Source organism: Myxine glutinosa, chromosome 5 (assembly GCF_964187855.1).
Source record: "Myxine glutinosa chromosome 5, kmMyxGlut1.1, whole genome shotgun sequence".
Lineage (NCBI taxonomy): Eukaryota > Metazoa > Chordata > Myxini > Myxiniformes > Myxinidae > Myxine > Myxine glutinosa.
Genome location: NC_136265.1, coordinates 137,026,583 through 137,047,306, shown reverse-complemented (window position 1 = coordinate 137,047,306; position 20,724 = coordinate 137,026,583). Strand labels below are relative to the sequence as shown.

Sequence of the window (20,724 nt, the reverse complement as noted above, 5' to 3'; positions counted from 1 at the left end):
TCCTGACCCCCTCCATCCGGACCAAATTCAGATCCTGGGGGGACAGGGCCTTCTCTATCGCTGCTCCCACCCTCTGGAACTCACTACCTCACACCATCAGAGACTCCTCCTCACTCACCACATTCAAAACATCACTAAAGACCCACCTGTTCAACACTGCATTCAACATTCAACCCACAGCATTTAACCCCTGACTATCTCTTCTCCTTCTCCCTCCTTTTGCTTTACATATTTCCCTATTGATTCTTGTCTTTTTGCAATTGTTGTTTTCATGTATTGTTATGCATTATGTTTTCCACTCTGTCAAAGCGCCTTTGGGCTTCTTGAAAAGCGCTATACAAAATAAATGAATTATTATTATTATTTTGTGATAACCTCCAAACCACTGTTGATCAGAGAATGACTTTTCATGACTTTTTTTTCTCTAGATTCTCACGCACGTTTTGATATCAAATTTGCGCAAATTGCACATACGATCTTCCGTTGCCGAGATCTGAGGGAGAGGGCAAAACATCTCCCCACTCAATCAAATTAACCCCCAAAATATCCCATCCCTGTTAGGATTAAACCCCATTGAAATAAAAATAAACTACAACTGCCACTTTATAACTGCTGGCAGTGATGACCGGGTACCAATACACCCCCCCCCCCCTGCCCCCTCCCCTGCATTGATACTGACCCATGACAGCCTCTTTATTCTTTTGTCCTGATGAATTTGCTTGGGTTGGGTGGGGTGAGAAAGATAGGGTGGGTGGAGAGTTAGAAGTGGGAGAGGGGGGGGGGGGCAGGATGGGGGTGAGAGGAAATTGGAGGAGGGGGGAGAGAGTTATTGGGTCGGTGGAGGGGGTGAGATAGTGTTTGTGGGTGAGGTGGTCGTTCTTGGGGTTGAAAGGGGGAGAGTGTTTAGAGTTGATGGGAGGGATAGAGTTCTTGGAATCAGACAGGGGGGTAGGGGGGAAGGGAAGAGGGATATATTGAGGTGGGGGTGTGGGGTTGAGGTGTTGAAGAACAATCAGGGAGTGGAGTGAGGGGTCAGATAGTTGTGAGGGAGAGGTTAGCCTATACACTGCCTCCTGCTTTGATACAACCCCACTTTGATCAGCCATGTGACCCATGACGTCCTAAAAATAAAAAACTGGATTCAAAATTGGATTTTAAAACTTCATTCAAAGGAATTCAAAAAATATTCAGATTTAAAATGGCTGCCAGACAATGCGACCAATGGCATTTAAATTGGCAAACTATATTCCAAAACACTCGTTGATCATGTGCTTGAATTTTCACATCGATCTTGTAAGTCATTCCGGAGAAGATAAAAGTGTAAGGTTTCTTCTTCTTCCAATGTTTTTAAAGCATTCTGGCTGCCAGATTGTGCGAGCAATCACATTGAAATTTTAACCGATTGATTGATAGATTGATTCGACCTATCACCTCTATCCTGTAAGGCCTGGTACCCTAATAAGGGGTCGAGTACTCTTTTCCCTCACTGTATATTGTTCCTCTCGTACTCCGGTACATTATAAACATTATGAACACTGACACGCCGTTTAATTGGTGCCATGAAATTTCCTTGTAGTTTATGAAAATACTTTTCCGTATACTCACACTCGTTGATGGACATTTTAAAGGTAATAATGACAGAGTAGGCTACGGAGAAAATGTATGGAACCCCAATGCCACCTCTCTCCCCCGCACTTTTGTTTGTATCCAATCAGCATCCCCGGGCTCACCGTTGGAGGCAATCCCGTTTCCCCCGTCTTGCACATCCGATTGGCCGAGCCGTCGCAGTCGAGGGAGCGTGACATGGCCACGTTGGAAGCCATCATCGAGTCGGTGAGCTCCATTTGCATGCCGCTCCTCACCCACATCATCGGAACAGAAAGTTCTGCGGTCTTCCTCGCCCCGGTGTTTGACTCTTCACGTCTTGTGTGTTGCTCTTCACCACATTGCGGATTTCAGCAGAAGCGTGGTTGCTTTTCCGACTCGTCACAAAATATACAGACGATTTGTGCTGTTGGTCACACCGTGATCTTTCTGCTATAAGAGGCCCTGATCACATGTTGCAGTTAAATCAGTGTGCATAGCACTCGCGGAAAGAGCAAATTTCCACGGCAGGAGAATTGTGAAATGCAAATTTGAGCCAATGTACTATATATAATTAATTTGTCAATTAACGGACGAGTATTTAATCCAAGAAAAATTAATTTAATTAAGCAGTTTCGCCATTATTAATTTATATCAAATGCTTTCTTTCCCAAAAAATACGCAACATATTACTTGCGTAAATTTGACACCCCTTTCCCTCATAACACTCCGTAACGCTTCACACAACACCTAAAATATTACGTAACGCTCGAGTGAGGACTCCGCCCCCTCTCCCTATTTCATTTTTCAGTTACTATGAAAAGTAAAGGCAGCAGGTCGCAGTCGGAATTCCTGTAATGACGTCTTCGGACTAATCGCTTGGAGCAATGTCATCATTTGTGAATATGTTTTGAATTGCTTTCGTTTATAAATGAGATTTAAATGTCTGTGGAAATAGCAATGATGGCATAGTCGTCAAAACTGCACCAACAATATTAATTTTGTACTTTTGCAATTTACATTTCATTAGTAGTATTACCCTCACCAGAGGAGAGGGTATTGCATTTGGGTTCGTTTGTTTGTCTGTTTGTCCGCACAGAATGAGTATGCTTTTATCTGCGACCGTTGGTCTGGCTGCCAAGACATTTTCACCATAGGAGCGCCTCATCCTATAGAATTTTTTAAAAATTTCATTATGACGTCATATGTCATATGTCACGCGGTACTGGCGCCATCTTGGGAAAACCGAAAAACTTTGCACCTCTATATCTCCAAAACCGCTGCATGGAAAAAATTGAAACATGGCTCATTGTAAAGAACTCCATATGTGGAATAGGTGTTCTTAATGATGTCATTGGTGCCATCATTATGACGTCATAATTCGACAGGGACAACGCTTAGTCTGATCAGTTTGAAATGTATTGAGCGTGATTGATGCAACAATTATATTAGAGAATATAAATTTTTGATGTCATCGCTCACGTGGTCTGGTAGCCATATTGGATCAAAGGAAAAAAATATTCAAAAACAGAAGAGTTAGCTCACAACAAGTTGACTGTGCAGGGTAAGTATTCTATGAATACCATCGAGTTGGTCATGCGCTTTGGCATCCATATTGGATTGAACATAAAGCTACATCAATAAACCACACAAACACGTCCTGGCAAGGGTCGTCAATCCCTGACTGCTCTTTCTTGTTTTATACTGTACAGATTTTAGCGATATAAAAACATGTCTTAATAAAATTGTACAATTTAAAGGATATGAATATATAACATATATCATCTTCTCAGGGAAGTGGTCACTTTTTCTTCAGTCACCAGTTCCATGGAACTTTTTTAACGTATAACCCGTGGGTTATTTGAATGAAAATACGGTAGCCATCTTTTGCTCGGTTCTTTGATGGTTCTGCCTGGGCGCTTATTTTGAATATAAACCTTTCCTTTTTCATAATCTCATTACCTCCGCCACCAAAGGTGAATGGAGGTGATGTTTTCATCCCTGTCTGTCTGTTTGTCTGTCTGTGAACAAGATATCTCAAAAAGTTGTGGACGGATTCGAACGAAATTTGGCAGAGATGTGGCGTATGTGACAAGAACTAAATGATCAGATTTTGGTGAAGATCTGGTTTCTGGATCCGGCTACTATAATTTTTTTAAGTGATTCGTCACCATTGGGAGATAGGGCCAAAAATGATACATAGCAGGATATCTCAAAAGGTTGTGGGCGGATTTGGACGAAACTTGGTGGAGAGGTTGGGTGTGTAACAAGGACTAATCAGTTCGATTTTGGTAAATATCTAAATGTGGATTCGGATACGAGTTATTTAATTTTTGAAAGTGATTCGTCACCATTGAGAGATAGGGCTAAACTGATGCATAGCACGATATCTCAAAAAGTTATGGACGGATTTGGACGAAACTTGGTGGAGAGGTTAGGTGTGTGTCAAGACCGAATCGATTCGATTTTGGTGAAGATCTGAATATGGATTTGGATACGATAATTATTTAATTTTTAAGTGATCCTTCACCATTGAGAGATCGGGCGAAAAGCGATATATAACATGATATTCAAAAAAAAGTTATGGACGAGTTATGACTAAACTTGGTGGACGAGTTGATGAGGTGATTAGATTTTGATGAACAAACTGATTAGATTTTGGTTCAGGCCCGAATCCAGATCCGGCCTATCATTGGAATACCAAAATAAACTGTTCAGCCTGGTGGATGCATGCGCTCTACCGAGTGCCGTTCTAGTTAACTTTGTCTTTCACTCGTTATATTGTTTATTGGTCAATCATTATTGCGGGAATGAGGGACATAGACCAACAATTCCTGGAATGGTGCTGGAAGCAGCGTCCAATGGATTTTTGGAAGCCAGAAGCTTTCAATGAATGCCGGAAACAGCGTCCTTTATTGTCCCCCGTCGCACCGCGGAGCGAAAGGGGGACTATGGTTTTATATGGACGAGCACACTTTAGTAACAAATGCATTCTATTTAGTAATTAGGAACCCCCTTTTAAAAGCAAAAAGCGAATTAACTCGATGTAAGACCAAAAAAATCAATCCCGTGTACTTGACTGTTCCAGTAATGGAATGACGCAGACAATGTGAATCGATCTACTATTCCTACCTCAGCCAACCTTGCCTTCGTTGACATTAGAGCGATGCAGTATCCGAACTCTCTGGAGATCAAGTGTTTAAAATTTGAGATGTGTTCGATTTATGGACAAATTTCGTACTGGGTTCGACAGCTGTCGTGATTTTTACCCTTTCACCAAAAACATTCTCAACTTGATTAATTATTAAAAATCACCGATCGTTTTATGTAATTTGGTGAACGTGGTGAACGTGGTGAACGCCAGAGGAGAACCGCTTTACATATTGGGGATTTGTAGAACTTGTCAATATATTCAACCCCTTAAATTCCCGCATTTCTTGCTTCTGCGTTTACTGCAAAATTTCCTCTTTTTAAAGTAACTTCAATCATACTAAAATACGCCATTTGTGTCTGTCTGTCTGATGAATTTTTGATGCCAATACATTCTGTCGTTACTTATCCAATCTCAACCAAACTTGACAGGGTGATGAAGGGTTACACAATGAAAGTTGTAGCACATTCATTTCCCTCCCTCTCCAAGGGGTGTTTCTCCCCCCTAGCGAGTTTGCCCGCCATTGCCGTCAATGGGGTTGCACGTTGAGGTGTATATAAATGTTACATTAGCTTTATCATGGCATTTTTCCAAAGACGCTTTTAATAACAAAATTAATGATAATCGCATATTGTTAATGTTATTACAAAACAATATTAATACTAAAAATGTCCCACTTCCCCAAGACGTTTTTCCTGCAGTGATAACGTGTATAAATAGCTTATAGTTATAATGGCGTTTCCGTGGGAGCAACAGCTTCTTCAGGAAGTAAAAAATTATACACCACAAACACGTATGCTTAGCTTTTTAAACAGTCGCTAATGCTCTTTATAACACTAAATGAAGAAATTTGGAGGAATCCCAACATCTGTGAAGTAAGGTTTACTTACAGAACTGAGCGAAGATCCACTGTACTCTATACTAGTACCCGACTGCAAAGCCGCAATGAGCCGGCGAAGCCAAAGCCTCTTGCCACTATTTTACCCATCACTATGGCATCAGTAGGTTAGGTAGTTGGTAGTAGGTCCCGTACCTAGTTCAAAATGACACCATTTGCATTCTGGATGAGATTAAAATTTATAAAATTTCCTTCTTGATTAATTCGGTGAATTCCATCTCAACTTCGGATATTTCCGGCTGTGAAAAACTATTCCCTACGGCCGCGAGATTTCTAAAAAATAATTCTTCGTCAATTTTAGAATATTTGACGCCGTTTTCAGCGTCCAAAATGTGGTAAAAAGCTTTTTTGAAATATTTTTTCAAATGCTCGAATCTCATTGGTTCCGGTGTTTGGTGACGATTTTCATTGAAGATAACCAGGCCCGTGCGGGCCGAGGTTGGTCTTAAAGTATTTTAATTACAAATTAGAGGTGCATAAGATTGTGAATCAAAAAAAGACGGGTGAAACAAACTCCTATTGAACTTTTTCCATTTGTTATGCATACTTCCGCATCCGCAAGATGGCGGCCTCCATTGAGCGATTTGGTGCGTCAAAGCTTCGGAATTCTCAAGGGATCCAGCAAAATCTGGCTTTTCAATATAATACGTACGCGTTCATTGACAACACCGGCTTCGCCGGCTATAACCCACAAATGTTGGATTAATAACATGGCCCTTTCTGCCACTTCCTAGTGTAGCAGCATAGCAAACCTGTTGTGCATTTTGTGATACAAGCACCAAATTTGGCACAAATGTACATTAATATGTTGCGAACATTTTCAGATATTGGGCCACTTGAAATTCTCTCTTTATGTCCGCCATATTGGATTTCAAAATGGCCGCCACTTGAAATCTACATTTGCTATTATCTCTGGACGTAATGCAGCTATTGACTTGATTCTGGTATCTAAATGTATGTTTTTGGGGGCAAGGAATCCAATGGTACCAATTTCAACTTAATATTATCTATCACAGTCTTTATATAATTTTATTTGGAAATTATCTAGGCGAATATTGGATTCAACACAATACTTTGAAAAGAATGTCTTAGTTCTGTAAATGTCTTAGGTATAATACTGACATGCTACATGGTCTAGTATTTGAGGCTAGGTGTACTGGTATCTGAGGCTAGGTATATACCGGTACTGAAGATACGTGTACATAAACAGTGTCATGTTAACAAGTTCAGCATTGCCACAAGTACATGTATGTTGTTGACTCATCGTCATGTGCAGTCCCCTTCACACACACAGAGGGCTGTGCACTGAAGGGCAGCCTTTTTGCACTTGCAGCACCTCACACACCCTTTCTTGCACTTGCAGCTGTGAGCTGCCTCAGTTAGCCTGGTCCAGTAAGGTGTGTACTGTCCTTCTCCAGTCCTTGACCAACCCCAGTTGGTTGGTGGAGGGAGCTCTGGTGCTGGCAGCAGTATCTGACCCCACACATGTCCACCTTGATACACTGCCCTCTTGACATGTTCCTCCAGAGCTGCCTTCGTTGGAGGGATGAGCTGCACATTGTTCTTCCTTGCGAAGAGTTTCCTCCTGGCCTTGTCAATGTCTGTGCATTTGCTGGTTCGATCATACAACAGGATCACGAACCTCTCGATGATGCGCATTGCATCGTCTGGTATGTCACGAGGTGCAGAGGACAGCAGCAGCAGCGCCTCAGTGAGTTCTGGCAGTACCGTCCAGACTGCCCACGCAGTGTTCTTGCCATGTCTATGAAAACTAGACACAGTGTCGCATCCAGTTAGAGCGTGGAACATTGGCAGTGCACGAGCCTTCTCTCGTCCCAATCCAGCTGCTATTTCGTGTGCTGCTAGGTATCGGAAACTCTGGCCTGTTCCGAATGCCAGCCACAGTTTGTCTTCTGGTTGCAACGTGCCAGGGACACTGCCAGCACCACAACATCGGTGTCTACAGTCCGGATGAGTATTGCATGGTGTCCATGCTGGACTGCGTGAGATGCATGCAGCAACATCCGACTGTCAGCCTCTTCATGGTTACATGGGGCGAGTGAGGTCAGATCTGGCAGTAGTGGCTTGCTGAGCTGTGACGGCGAACAATCTGTGCAGCATGGGCAAGATGGACTGCATCACTATCACTGTCCAGCTCGCAGGCTTTGGCAAGAGCAGCACCGACATCTTCTTCAAATGCCATCAGGATGTCTCTCCCCTTGGTGTGTGCCCGCATGTCAGGAAACTGAGCCAACAGTCTCTGTTTCAGTCGTGTGGAGTGGACTCTCGTGTCGAGCTGGACTCCTAGCTGTTCCATTCTGGACTTATAGAGCTGGACAAGGTCAGCCAATCTGAATACTGGTGCCGTCTCCTCATCTTGTCTGGTTTCTTCAATGTAGAGGACGAGTTCAGCGAAGACAACTGCCGACATTGCTCGCTCTTGTTTTGTGTCCTGTGATCCTGTTGACTGGGCCTTTCTTGTGCGATTGTAAAGTCCTATCAAGCACCGTGGGTGATACTGGGCGTCCAACGCTATCATGTCCCCACCACTGAGACGGCCCAGCAGTTCTGTATCACCAAGAAGGGTTGCACAGGCACGCACCCGTTTGTCCATTTGGAATGTTGCAGCTTTCCGAAGACTGTCAGCCCCAGCAGGTTGTTCACAGAAGAAACAATTTTCTGGGACCTTCTTCTCTGTACTCGATGAGCGTGAATGTAACCTGGTGCGTTTGCATGCAGCTTGTTCCTCATCGCTCTCACATTCTTTCTTGAGTGCTCTCTTTTGTGCTCTCTGCAGTTTGGTGTTGTTGTACTGGAGCCTGCATGTCTGATGATATTTTGCACCGTGTGCAACCATCGCAGCTTCAATGCCATGACCATCATCGAGTCTTTCCAGGTGAAATGATCCTGGAAGCTCTCCAAGTTCACTGAATTTGACCAAGTTCTCTGCGAGTGAACTGTACCCACTCCCAATGTCTTTTCTCTTTGATTGGTCAGGTTTGGTCAGTGTCTCCGTCTTGTCCTCTTGACATATAAGGCATAACTTCCAGTCAGTTGTGGTGAGGTGCTGTGATGTTGATGGTGAAGTTCGCTCAACATCAGCTAGTCTGAAGCTCTTGGACATGGTGGAACTGTCTTCTGAATCTGCAACGATACAATGATATAATGTTAACATTTTGTTATATATATATATAATAGAGGGGTTTCCTCCGCCATACTAATGGAGAGGAGGATAATTCCTCTATATCGTAGAGCATTTAGCTTGGCACACTTAGGGAATTAGTTTTGTGAGATTATGCCGGAATTAAATTTTCACCCATACGGAGGCAAGAAGAGAAATAAAATCACATGAGATTCTTTAGTTAAAAAATATTCCCAAATTTATTGAATATTTACAAAACATTTGAATTCATAAATTCTTACAATATTTACACAGCCAAGATTTAAATATAAATCAGTCTAAACTCTTATTAGGTTGGACAGTACATTTTCCAGACATACCCCGTTCTGTTAATTACAGCCTTCGTGTTAAATTCAGAACATGTCAAAACTGTCAGTGTGGAATACACACTTCACTCAAAATACTACTTTATATAAAACATTTCTAATTTAAAGCCTTATAGTAAGAATTTCAGATAAACCCCAAAAAAGTAAGACCAGGTTGGCTATTAGACAACCTGCCTCTGTCGTGCCCACCAGACAAGTGGTTTTAGCCAGCACACATGTGTATCAGGTAAGCTTGTGCTGAGTACATCATACCTGAACAACTCAGTGAGGCAGAACACAGCAGTGCACACCAGGGTGACCCCTTCAGTGCATAAACCAATTAACCTGTCCACTGCAGGGCATATAGAAATGAAGTTATTTTCTGCATATAATAATAATATAAGTTCAGTTCTATATAACAATTTCTGTTATCACCACTACCACTACAACTACCACTACTACAAGCTTTGTCTGGAATTTTGTGGACTAACAGACAAACAGACATACAGACAAGCTGGGATCAAAACATTACCTCCTTCCACCATTGAGTGTAGAGGTAAACATCATGGAAATTATATCATGCCCTAGATTTAATTCATGCTTACCCGTGTATTTGCTTCACTGGTTCACAAGGTCTTTTGCATACATGTAATTCAGACTCTCGTCTTCATTGCTGACCACACAATGTTGTCTAGCTGAGCCCAGATTGTATGTAATTAACTCATTTATGTGGAGTCACAAGGTGATTTAAACACAGCCACACACAAAGAACACAGTTGATGTGGGTCAACACACATGCAGCCTCTCTACTCTTTTATTTGGGTCAGGGCTGTGATTAAAGACATGTAGTGGAGTCATGTTTGTAAACATTGTTAAAGACATGCTACAGTGCATTGTTAAGGAAACAAGACAGATGGAAGCCTATACAAGAAATTTCTGTGCTCTAGAAATACAAAAGATGGCTTAAAGGGTCTAGGAAAAGGGGATTATGCATGTTTGGTATTTATTGACAATATGAATGTAATGTTACATAAAATATGCATATGAAAAACACAAATGAATGGGTCACTTTGTTTCCTAATGGGATATGAATTTATATTTTAGACTGCCAGTATATATATGAGTTTGTCTGAGTTGTTACTAGTGATTTAGTATAGTTTTTTATTTTATTTATATTTACAGAACTAAGACATTCTTTTCAAAGTATTGTGTTGAATCCAATATTTGCCTAGATAATTTCCAAATAAAATTATATAACAGACTGTGATAGATAATATTAAGTTGAAATTGGTACCATTGGATTCCTTGCCCCCAAAAATACATTTAGATACCAGAATCAAGTCAATAGCTGCATTACGTCCAGAGATAATAGCAAATGTAGATTTCAAGTGGCGGCCATTTTGAAATCCAATATGGCGGACATAAAGAGAGAATTTCAAGTGGCCCAATATCTGAAAATGTTCGCAACATATTAATGTACATTTGTGCCAAATTTGGTGCTTGTATCACAAAATGCACAATTCTTTTGAATATTTGGGCTAAGCCGCCCCACTATCCGTGGCATTTGTCATAGCGAACTTTTGAAACTCGCTCCTGCTGTTTAATACGAAACTGAAAGGGAGAAGCTCGGGTTGTGCTCCTTTACCAAGCAGCTAGCTAGCGCTTGCCAAGCCAGCTGTTCCTTAACGGTTTTGAATGGCGTGCTTGCTCAAATGCTTAAACCACTTGGCGATCTCTCCACAAGAAACTTGGTAAATGAACACACACCCAATGTTCTTGAGACCCGACCATAGATCGACTGTAATCTATATACCCCAAAGAGGGATGACCCTTCCTGCCCCTCCCGGTGTCTGCGGGTGCACTAGTCGGTGAAAGCTCGTGTGCCTCCTTGACATCACGTGTTCTGTTTTAGTGTGCCCAAGAAGGAGTGGCAGTGACTTTGGCGAGATGCATCGAAAAGGATGAAGTGTTTCCTCCTCCTCCCAGGTACCTATTCCCTTTTATGACTATTGTTATGGCCCTCACTTTTACTTCTGATTCCACCCCTGCATCCCTAACCCTGTTGGCCTTTTTCACAGCATCCGATTGGCCGTCAATGTCGAGCTAACGCAGGGAGAGATACATAGAGCTGCTGTGGTGCTCCGCTCAGCAGCCTCTCATCATCTTCTGGAATAGCTCTTACTCGGATGTGTAACTCACTGACAATCGCATCCTTCTCACCCTTATCCCACCATGTTTTGTCATTCTTCCTGTAATTCCTTTCTGTACTTCCTCCCACCCCCCTCAATCTGTGTACATTCCACAATGACCCTCACACCTCATCCCTAAATGGAGCACTGTCAAGGGTTCAAAAGTTCTGGTCGATCATGTCCAGATTGATCAGTCAATCAGTCAGATTGATCAGTCAATCGCATCCTTCTCACCCTTATCCCACCATGTTTTGTCATTCTTCCTGTAATTCCTTTCTGTACTTCCTCCCACCCCCCTCAATCTGTGTACATTCCACAATCACCCTCATACCTCATCCCTAAATGGAGCACCGTCAAGGGTTCAAAAGTTCTGGTCGATCATGTCATAATACGGTTTTGGATAAATCTCTCACTACATGTGGGATGTTTGAGATATATTGTGCATTTACTGTGGAAAACAAGGTTCGGCACAGATGTATGTTTTGTAAATAAATAAATAAAAACTTTCTAAATTGCAATGAGAATCTTTAAAAAAAAAAAAATAATAATAATAATAATAACTGGATGGTTTGGGAAGCAAGAATCGTGAGCCGACTGTGCAGAGATAGACATGGAACATTTTATTAAGGTTGATGGTAATGTTTGAAGACTGTAATTTGAAGTCGAGGAGGGGCACAGTAAGAGATACGTCTTGAGATAAAAATGTTTATCAGTGGCTCCATCAGCAGTAAAGGTTGCTGGGAACGAGTTGAGGCTGGGTGTAAATGGTTGGGGAGACACGCTGGGGGAAGACAGGGGAAGGGAACAAGCAGGTAAACAAATGAGATGTTGAATGTGGTAAGGTAAACAATATCAGCCTTTTAAACTTGAAAAATTATCGATGTTTTTTTTTTTTTAACTTGCAAGTCTGTGATCATAAAGTGCTATTCTGGGGGACTTACCAATAAGGAAGCCATGGGAGTGAGGTGAGCGGGTTTGAAGAAAGAGGAGATGGTGACCGGATCATGGCTTGAGAGGGATGAATATGACAAGAGGAGTGTGGCCGAGATGGATTGCAGTGCACACTCTGTCAAGGCTGGAGATTGTTTGGGAAGTGAAGAAGAAGTAAATTAGGTTACACCTTTGTCTACCTGCACAAGTCATTTGCTTGTTCAAACTCAAAATCCAACACACAGTTCTTCTTCCTCTCATTCCCCATCCAAAACCTTGATCTTTTCTATCCCCGATAATTTCACCCCAATTCCACTTTTTGAAATACCAACTTCTGTCCTGGAAGTCCTTGGTGTCCTTGTGTTTTATACTTCTCCCACCCCCTTCCCACGCCTCCTCCCCCCAAGCCCTCTCCCTCCCACACATCTCCCTGCTCTTAAATGTTGTGTGCTCTCAAGTGTTTGTGTGCTTCCCATTCTCTTGTCTTCCGCTCCCTCCTTTTATATATTTTGTTTGTCTGGTTGATTTGTTTGTGAAGTAAATGTCAGCTCTTTCACGAGCCTCGATTCAGTATACAAAAAAAAAAAAAAAATTCAAACTCTATTCATCCCGTTTTTCTGGCCTTACTTGCTGCAGCAATTCCCGTGACAATGTTTGGAACTTCCAATTGTGGGGCAGGTCGCTCCAACGTCAGGAGGTACGGCTCCGTCGAGAGCGAGCGGACTAGCGGGGTGGGGAGCTGGTCCGTTGAATGAGGTGACAGGTAGGAAGACAGCGGGAGTGAAGTGAGGATGACAACTTTGAGTGAAGAGTTCTGTTTCTCAGGCAAAGTATCTGTTCCTTTGCTCCCACTTGCATACTTCAGGAACTGAGGAAAATGGCAGGAAGGAAGTGAACGCCAAGTTAAAAGTTGTAGCCCAGTGTGATGCTTGCAGAACAAGTCATCCATATATTGGTTCTGGTGATCTCGCAAATGTATGTGGAGTCCACTTGGCATTTGGCAAGCAAAGAATGCCTTAAAAATCACAAAAAATATTTACCATAATTTTTTCCCCATTATTCCTTGCTCAGGGGCCATCAATTTATTATGTACAGACTGTATGGGACTAAATTGAGAGAAGGGAGGAAGATGAGAGATAGATAGATGGTATGAGGGGGGGGGGGGGGGGGGGGGATAGGGAAAAGTTAGGTTTGAGGTGAGTTTGAAAATTCCACCATAGTTGCATCTGTAATATAAATTTATGCCCCACAAGTTGTCGTGGCCAATCGACACTTTGCAAACGGGTAGTGTGGTCATAAATGGGAAGAGGGGTGAGGAATTGGGGGAGGGAGGTCATTAAGAGTTTGAGATCAGAGGTGGCTATGGAAGATCATCATGGGGTTTCTCACGAAAGACCAAAACTAAATAAATAAATTTTAGTGTCTGTCTGTGCGTTTGTCACCTCTGCCACCGAAGGTGGATGGAGGTTATGTTTTCACCCCTGTCTGGTTGTTTGCAAACCAGATATCTCAAAAATGTGTGGACGGATTCGGACGAAATTTGGTGGAGAGGTTGGGTATGTGACACGGACAAAATGATTCGATTTTTTTGTGAAGATTCGAATCCAGATCAGAGAATTAAAAAAAAAAAATTGAGTGATAGGGACAAAAACGATATGTAGTATATTTCAAAAGGTTGTGGATGACATGACAAAACTTGGTGGATGAGTTGGGTAAGTGTCAAGAACAAACCGATTCGATTTTGGTAAAGCCGGATCTGGATTCGGACCTGATCAGTGGGATACAAACCGTGAACTATTCAGCCTGGCGGAGGTGTGCGCTCCACCGAGTGCTGTTCTAATATGTTTTTATTTCACGGCCGAATAGTAGCACGCAGAGTGTAGGTACTTCACAATCTGGGCAAGGTTTCAAGCTCCTGCACACGTTGGACTTAACGGCCATTGTGAGGCCAGCAAAGGCCGTTATAAAGTGTATATTGGGATGTGGGGTCAGGCAGGGCTGCCTCCGGCCTGCATTCAAAAGGTAACAACCATGAGGGCAATAAATAGTAAATAAATAAGCAAACGATATTACGTCGAAAACCAAGTCTATCACGCAGCCAAATCACAATGGTTGGCATGATCTTTGTTTCTCACACCACCTTATACAAACGGATACCTCCACCTTCCATTACTTTGTAATACTCACAATGGTTATTGTACATTACCTTGTCATCCCATTTGGGAAGTGGTGAAGTTGTCCTGTTATTGTAATACGAACAATGGTTAAGTTGTTTGTTTTACAATAACCATTGTCTTATAAAAACAAACAAAAAGTCACATTTATCGTTTTATTGTGATGATGCCTTCATTTTTTTTACCAATTACATAAGGCTCATGGAAGAGCTAATAGACCGTGGGCAAAGACAGTGGAGAGACAACCGACAAATCAGCACAGCGTAGTCGAACCTAGGATCATCATGAGCCAAGGGCTTTGATGGGAATAATTGCCCTTTGGTATTGTACGAGTATTAATGAATCTTATGACAAATTTAGATATACTAGTACCATGTCGGTGAGATCGTACAGCACATTCTCTGGGATGAAAGAGCAACAGCCGATCAGCGTCTGCGGTACAAATTATGGACGGGAAGGCAGGTTCTCACAATGCTGAAACTTTAACCATTCAAACAATATCTCTCGCAATCTTGGACTATCAGTCGAGGCAAAGCTTTTTAATCCGAGCATACCATCCCGCTCACCCGAGGGGCCTTCGAGTGTTCGTGCAGAGTGCAGAGCTTCTCCGTGCGATGTTCACCCTCGCACTCCGCCCGTCGCTGTCCGTCGCAGCTTACATCTCCAACCAGCGTCCAGCCATCCGTCCGCAAAACACAGCTAGATATAAATGCTAGGAGAGGACATGAGAGATTGAGGGGAGAGTTTCGGGACATTATCAGAAAACGAACAAAACATGATTACAACAGAAGAGAAGGTTTCACCGTTTGATTGAGCATCGCAGGATATGACCAGGAGCTCGTACGACTCATGAGGAAGAGGAGGAGATGTCAGCCTCGGACCACTAAAGGGGAAAGGAGGTAAAGAAAAGACTCCATGTGAGATTCGCAATGAAGAAGAAGAAGACCATTCCTTTTGCATCTTTAGATGCATAGAGCTGCTGAAGCAGTTTCCTTGGCTATTGGGCACAATCCTGGTCGGGCGCCACTCCTACGCAGGATACTCGAATGGCTCATTCATCCCATTAAGCTGGTACTCATTTTGCCGACCTCGGAAGGATGACAGGCTGTCAACCCAACTGGTGTTAATTCAACGAATTTAACAGGGTATTGAACTCAGGACCCCGATATCTAAAGCCAGCCATCTTAACCATGAAGCCAACACCAGGCCCAGATGTGTAATTGCGTGAGAAATGATTTTATTTATTTCAACTTTATTGTTACTGGCAAAGTTTCAAACTTTAAATGCCGCCCGTTCTAACATCTGGACATGATTGCGGGGATCTATAGTCGAGGTCAACCGTCCCCCAAATCGTACTCCCCACCTCTATTTCACTCACTTTGTGGACTGGAGTGAACCCCACGCTAATTACTTCCACCACGGAAGATGGACGGATGTTATGTTTTCATCCCTGTCTGCTTGTTTGGAAGCACGATATCTCAAAAAGTGATGGGTGGATTAGGAAGAATCATGGTGGACAGGTTGGGCATGTGACAGACAAAATATTGTTGCGGATCTCCAAACGTCGGCCTTCCCCTTACCAAGGGGGGATTAATCCCCTTGTCTTTTTACTAGCCGACGTGATCCGGGGCTATCACGTTCCTTCCGGTCAGCGCTGAATAGGGTGGTAGGTCGAATTAGTCCTATTACCTAATTACCAGTGTCTCCCGGGATAGCTCGGCGCGATTCGGGCCGTTATCAGGAACTAACCAGATTTGAGCGGTTTCTACTCGTGCCACGTATACCCAATGGAGAAATCACTAAGACGGTCGAATTAAGAGGAAACAGGAAGAACAAGTAATTTATTACACACTTTGTACAATGAAGAAGATGAAGAAGCAATGTACAGTGAAGAAGAAGAAGCAGATACACAGGGCAGCCTTATAACAGTCTTAACTTATCCCTGGACACGGGCCCGTTCGCACTCAGACTCAGACTCACACGAGGGTTGTAGATGGTCGGGGTTGAAGGTCCAGGGATGATGTCCACAGCCTCGTGCCACGTAGAAGATGGTAGACGGCAGGCAAGCTCTCCGTGTGTCGTTGGCATGGATCGGACAATTATATGGGAAAGGTGAGCTAGGCTGGGCTGTAATTCCACGGCTCACGGCCGCGTACGTAATAAACGAACCGGCTAGACGGTTATACTGGCGGTCTCAGCAAGCCCAAAGCCAAACCCCCAGCGAGTTCTTGCAATCAATGCCAAACGTGACAATCCTTTCACAAAGCGCTTATACTCTCCAGTCCTTGGTAATGTGCGAAATCTTCAAGTGCTCATAAACTGCATAAGTCCTCTTAATACCAGCTCGCTCAGCCCTCTTCGCGCAGTCCTTCTGCAACGCGCAAATTGTCCAAGTCCTGTCGAAGGGCTTTGTCCTCGCGGTTATATATCGCCGCTTAGCGAACCCTCCCGAATGTCCCAGCCACGTTCTCACCACGCCCCTTAAGCCATGCCCACGGAGCCCTGGTTGGTTGTTGGGGTCTTACCAGCTCCGCCCTTGATGTCTGCTTGACGTGGCCACACCCCCACCCTTGCGCTCTGCCCCTTTTCCAGGCCTTACCTCGTGGCATTTGGCTGGTTTCAGCCTCCTAATGCGAGGGGCAATGGTGTGCAGACTGGATGGGCGCAATGGGGAATGGGGTGCAGACTGGATGGGCGCAATGGAGTCGATTGGAGGGAGGGCTGCAAAATGAACGGGGCCTACTCTTATTCATTTCTTTTACACAACGCAGGTATCACTATTGGAAAAGGCCTTATCTCACATATACTAAGAAATAACTAACGTTCTAAGGTGACCTACGTGTTGCATGTGGACTAACTATGGGGGCAAAACCTTTAACCTTTATTAATCAAATATGTACATTCTCAGAACCGCAACAATATTATATTTTGGTGAAGATGTATTTCTCTGTCTCTGTCTCTTTCTCTCTCTCTATCTCTCTATCTCTCTCTCTCCCCTCCTCCAAATCCTGGTGTCATCTGGTCAAATATGTTTCTGGTGTTTGTTCCCCCTCCATCCCCTCCCTCACCTCAAATGCCTGCACAGCTGACACTGCACGTGAAAAAGCCGAATGCATCAAAGTCTCTGTGTTTGCCTCAAAATGTTGTCTCCCAAACCCATCTCTCTCTGGACCCACCTTACCCAGTCGAACCCAACTGCTCCTGGACTCTGTGTCCTTCTCTCCTGACAAGGTGGAGAAGTTTCTGTCAAACCTAGACTGATTCGGCAACTGGACCAGATGGCATTAGCCCATGGGTCCTAAAATCCTGCTCTACTGCTCTTTCACAGCCTCGCTCTTTCACAGTCTCTTTCACAGTCTCTTTCACAATGTCTCTCTCTCTGTCTCTCTCTCTCTGTCTCTCTCTGTCTCTGTCTCTCTCTGTCTCTCTCTGTCTGTCTCTGTCTATGTCACTGTGTCTGTTCTCTTCACCCTCTCTTTTGCTCAAGGTCATCTGCCATCAGCTTGGAAATCAGCCAACATTACCGCTTTACACAAAAAAGGTGCAAAAACAGATCCTTGCAACTCCAGACCAATCAGCCTGCTCCCAATCAGCAGCAAGGTCATGGAATCAATCATCACTTCTGATATTAAATCCTTCCTTTTCTCCAATGGCTTGATGTCTGATCATTAATTTGGATTCAGACCAGGTCATTCTTCTCTGGACATGCTGCTTCTACTGTCTCAACAATGGATGGAGGTCCTCAATGCCAAACAGGAAATCAGAGCTGTCTCCCTTGACATCTCGTGCCTTCGATACGGTCTGGCACCCCGCTCTGCTCACCAAACTCTCCTCTTATGGTATCCATGGTCTCCACATATGGCTTGTGGACTTCCTATCTGGTTGCAGTCAACGTGTGGCCCTGAATGGAATTCTCTCATCTCCCCCTCCTGTTCAGGCTGGAATTCCTCAAGGCAGTGTTCTGGGCCCTGTGCTTTTTCTGGTATTCATCAATGATCTCTCCGACTCTCTGGAAAATCCTCTTTATCTCTTTGCTGATAACTCCACTCTCTGCCGCTCCATACCTCATCCCTCGGATCGACAGGCAGCATCCTCTTCACTCTCTGCAGACCTGGATAATATCACAAACTGGTCAAACAAGTGGAACATGTCTTTCAATCCTGACAAATCTCACACTCTCACAATGTCTCTCCGAAAAGACTGACTGGACAACCCTCCCATCCACTTTCTCAACAATCCTCTCCAAGAAGTTCTGTCACTCAAGCTTTTGGGTCTCACTATCTGCCATGATCTTTTCTGGGAAAACCACATTTCCAAGCTGGCCTCCTAGGCCAGTCACCAAATGGGCATCCTCCATCGTGCGGTCATTTTTGGGCACCTCTGAGCTTCTCACCACATATAAAGCTTTCGTCCACAGCTCAATGGCATACTGCTCTACCCTCTGGGCTGGTGCTCCTGCCTCACACCTAGCTCGGCTTCACGCTGTTCAATCCAAAGATTTCAGAATCATTGGAATCTCCTGCGATGAAGCTAACTCCGAGGGCCTTTCTCTCTTTCACTGCAGGCAGGTTGGTGGTCTTTGTCTTCTACCAAATCGTCTCCAGCCCAGCTCTGTGCTCTGCCCCCAAAATATTCCTGCAGGTCGCACAAGATCTGCCAGAAACCCTCTTCTGGTGAAATAGCCAAAATCAAGACTCTCTGCTCACCTTCAATCCTTCCTTCCTCTTTTTTCCCCACCTCTGGAACAAACTCCCTCACTCTCGTCAATCCCACTCCTCCCTCCAGGTCTTTAAAACAGCTGTTCACCACCATCTCCTATCTTCCCCCATCCAAAACCTTGATCTTTTGTACCCCCGTTAATACACCCCAAATCCACCTCCTTTCCTGATCTTGTTTATCCCGTGTTCCTGCCCCAACCCTCTCCCTTCCACAGATCTCCCAATGTCCTTGTTCTCAACTATTGTTGTGCTTCCCTCTCTCTTGTCTCCCGCTCCCTTTTTATTATATGTTCCATGTGCCAGTTCTCATACGAGCCTAGACTCAGTATTGAGTGGTGGACCAGTTGGTTCGGTGACGAGAACGAGATGAGATTTTGGTTCAGGTTCGAATCCAGATCCGGCCTCTCAGTGGGATGCAAAACATAATCTTCAGCCTGCTGGAGATATGCGCTCCATTTACTGAGTGCTGTTCTCGCTTTTACAAGACATGTTACATGGATGGGATGGAAAACGAGGTGTCGAGTCTCATAAAAGGTAAAGTGATAACGTCCATTTTAGAGTTTGTTAGCTACTCAGGAATCAACATCAAAATTGTTAAATCGTTAGAGACGCAGTATATATATTTTCCTAGAAATAGATGTTTTTCTTCGTAAAATACCATTTAATTATATTATTGATATGATGGACAGTATTATTGTGTATCCGCGAAAACCGACCTTTGTTCTTCCTCCGATCGCTCCTCTTCTTCCTCATCGCTCTCCTCATCCCAATCTCGAGCCGGAGGTTGCTGTGCATCAAAGCTCCACAACGAGTCCGACATCACGTACAAATGAACTACCGATTTAATTAGTCAGAATTGCCTATGGACAGTTCGTTTCTATTACACACATGTATACCGGAAGCAGCATCAGCCATCAAGACCGGAAATACAGTGTCGTGTCGTTGCTTCCTAGATCTACTGCGATCTACACGTGATGTAACATTAACTTTCAATTATTTGTCCAATTTTCACGTTTGTTGAGGCTTCCTGGTTCCGAATCACCGTTTATGTTTCACTAGTAAATGGAATTGACGAAAGGCTGTGGTAAGTGTACAATGCGAACTTTACAAGACAAAACTGTGCCTATACACCTTGAAAGCCCAGTTTTTCTGTAATTCTGTATGAAGGTATTCGGGTTACACACACACACATGCACACATCCATACACACAGACACCTACAAACACACACGCGCGCACACCACACGCGCACACACACACACACACACACACGCGCATACATACACACATACACACACATGCACACACACATGCGCACACATACATACACACATGCGCACACACACATGTGCACACACACATGCGCACACATACATACACACACATACATACACACACATGCGCACACAGTGGCGTAGTGATTGGGGTGGAGGGGACAACCGCACCATGCGCATAGTGAATGGGGCGCCAAGTTACACCCTAAAAAAATCGTTTTAATGCTCCATTTGATCGTATTGTGGTGGGCACAAGGGACAATAATTCCGTGCACCAGTGGGTGGCGCGAGCGTCCAGGCGGGGAATGAAAGCGCATGCCC

The 20,724-nt window shown here is 43.8% G+C and overlaps 2 protein-coding genes across 5 annotated transcripts in view; one reads left to right on the top strand and one right to left on the bottom strand.

Moving 5' to 3' along the window:
• Positions 1 to 11,826, top strand: part of SPTLC1 (serine palmitoyltransferase long chain base subunit 1) — a 29,739-nt gene extending 17,913 nt beyond the window's left edge. For all 4 annotated transcript variants that reach the window (XM_068116105.2, XM_068116106.2, XM_078778772.1 and 1 more), the window contains 3 exons: positions 1,716 to 1,833; positions 11,032 to 11,105; positions 11,198 to 11,826. In XM_068116105.2, the coding sequence (XP_067972206.2) occupies positions 1,716 to 1,833; positions 11,032 to 11,105; positions 11,198 to 11,294 (289 nt within the window). In that variant the 3' untranslated portion in view covers positions 11,295 to 11,826. The remainder of the gene's footprint in view (positions 1 to 1,715; positions 1,834 to 11,031; positions 11,106 to 11,197) is intronic.
• A 79-nt stretch (positions 11,827 to 11,905) lies between these two features.
• Positions 11,906 to 20,080, bottom strand: PSMG1 (proteasome assembly chaperone 1). The gene is made up of 7 exons (XM_068116110.2): positions 19,847 to 20,080; positions 15,216 to 15,295; positions 14,979 to 15,124; positions 14,785 to 14,844; positions 12,866 to 13,106; positions 12,250 to 12,383; positions 11,906 to 12,089 (listed from the first exon to the last, which is right to left on the bottom strand). The coding sequence occupies exons 1-7, from the start codon at positions 19,948 to 19,950 to the stop codon at positions 12,030 to 12,032; spliced, it is 825 nt and encodes a 274-aa protein (XP_067972211.2). The 5' UTR covers positions 19,951 to 20,080; the 3' UTR covers positions 11,906 to 12,029.
• Positions 20,081 to 20,724: the final 644 nt, after the last annotated feature.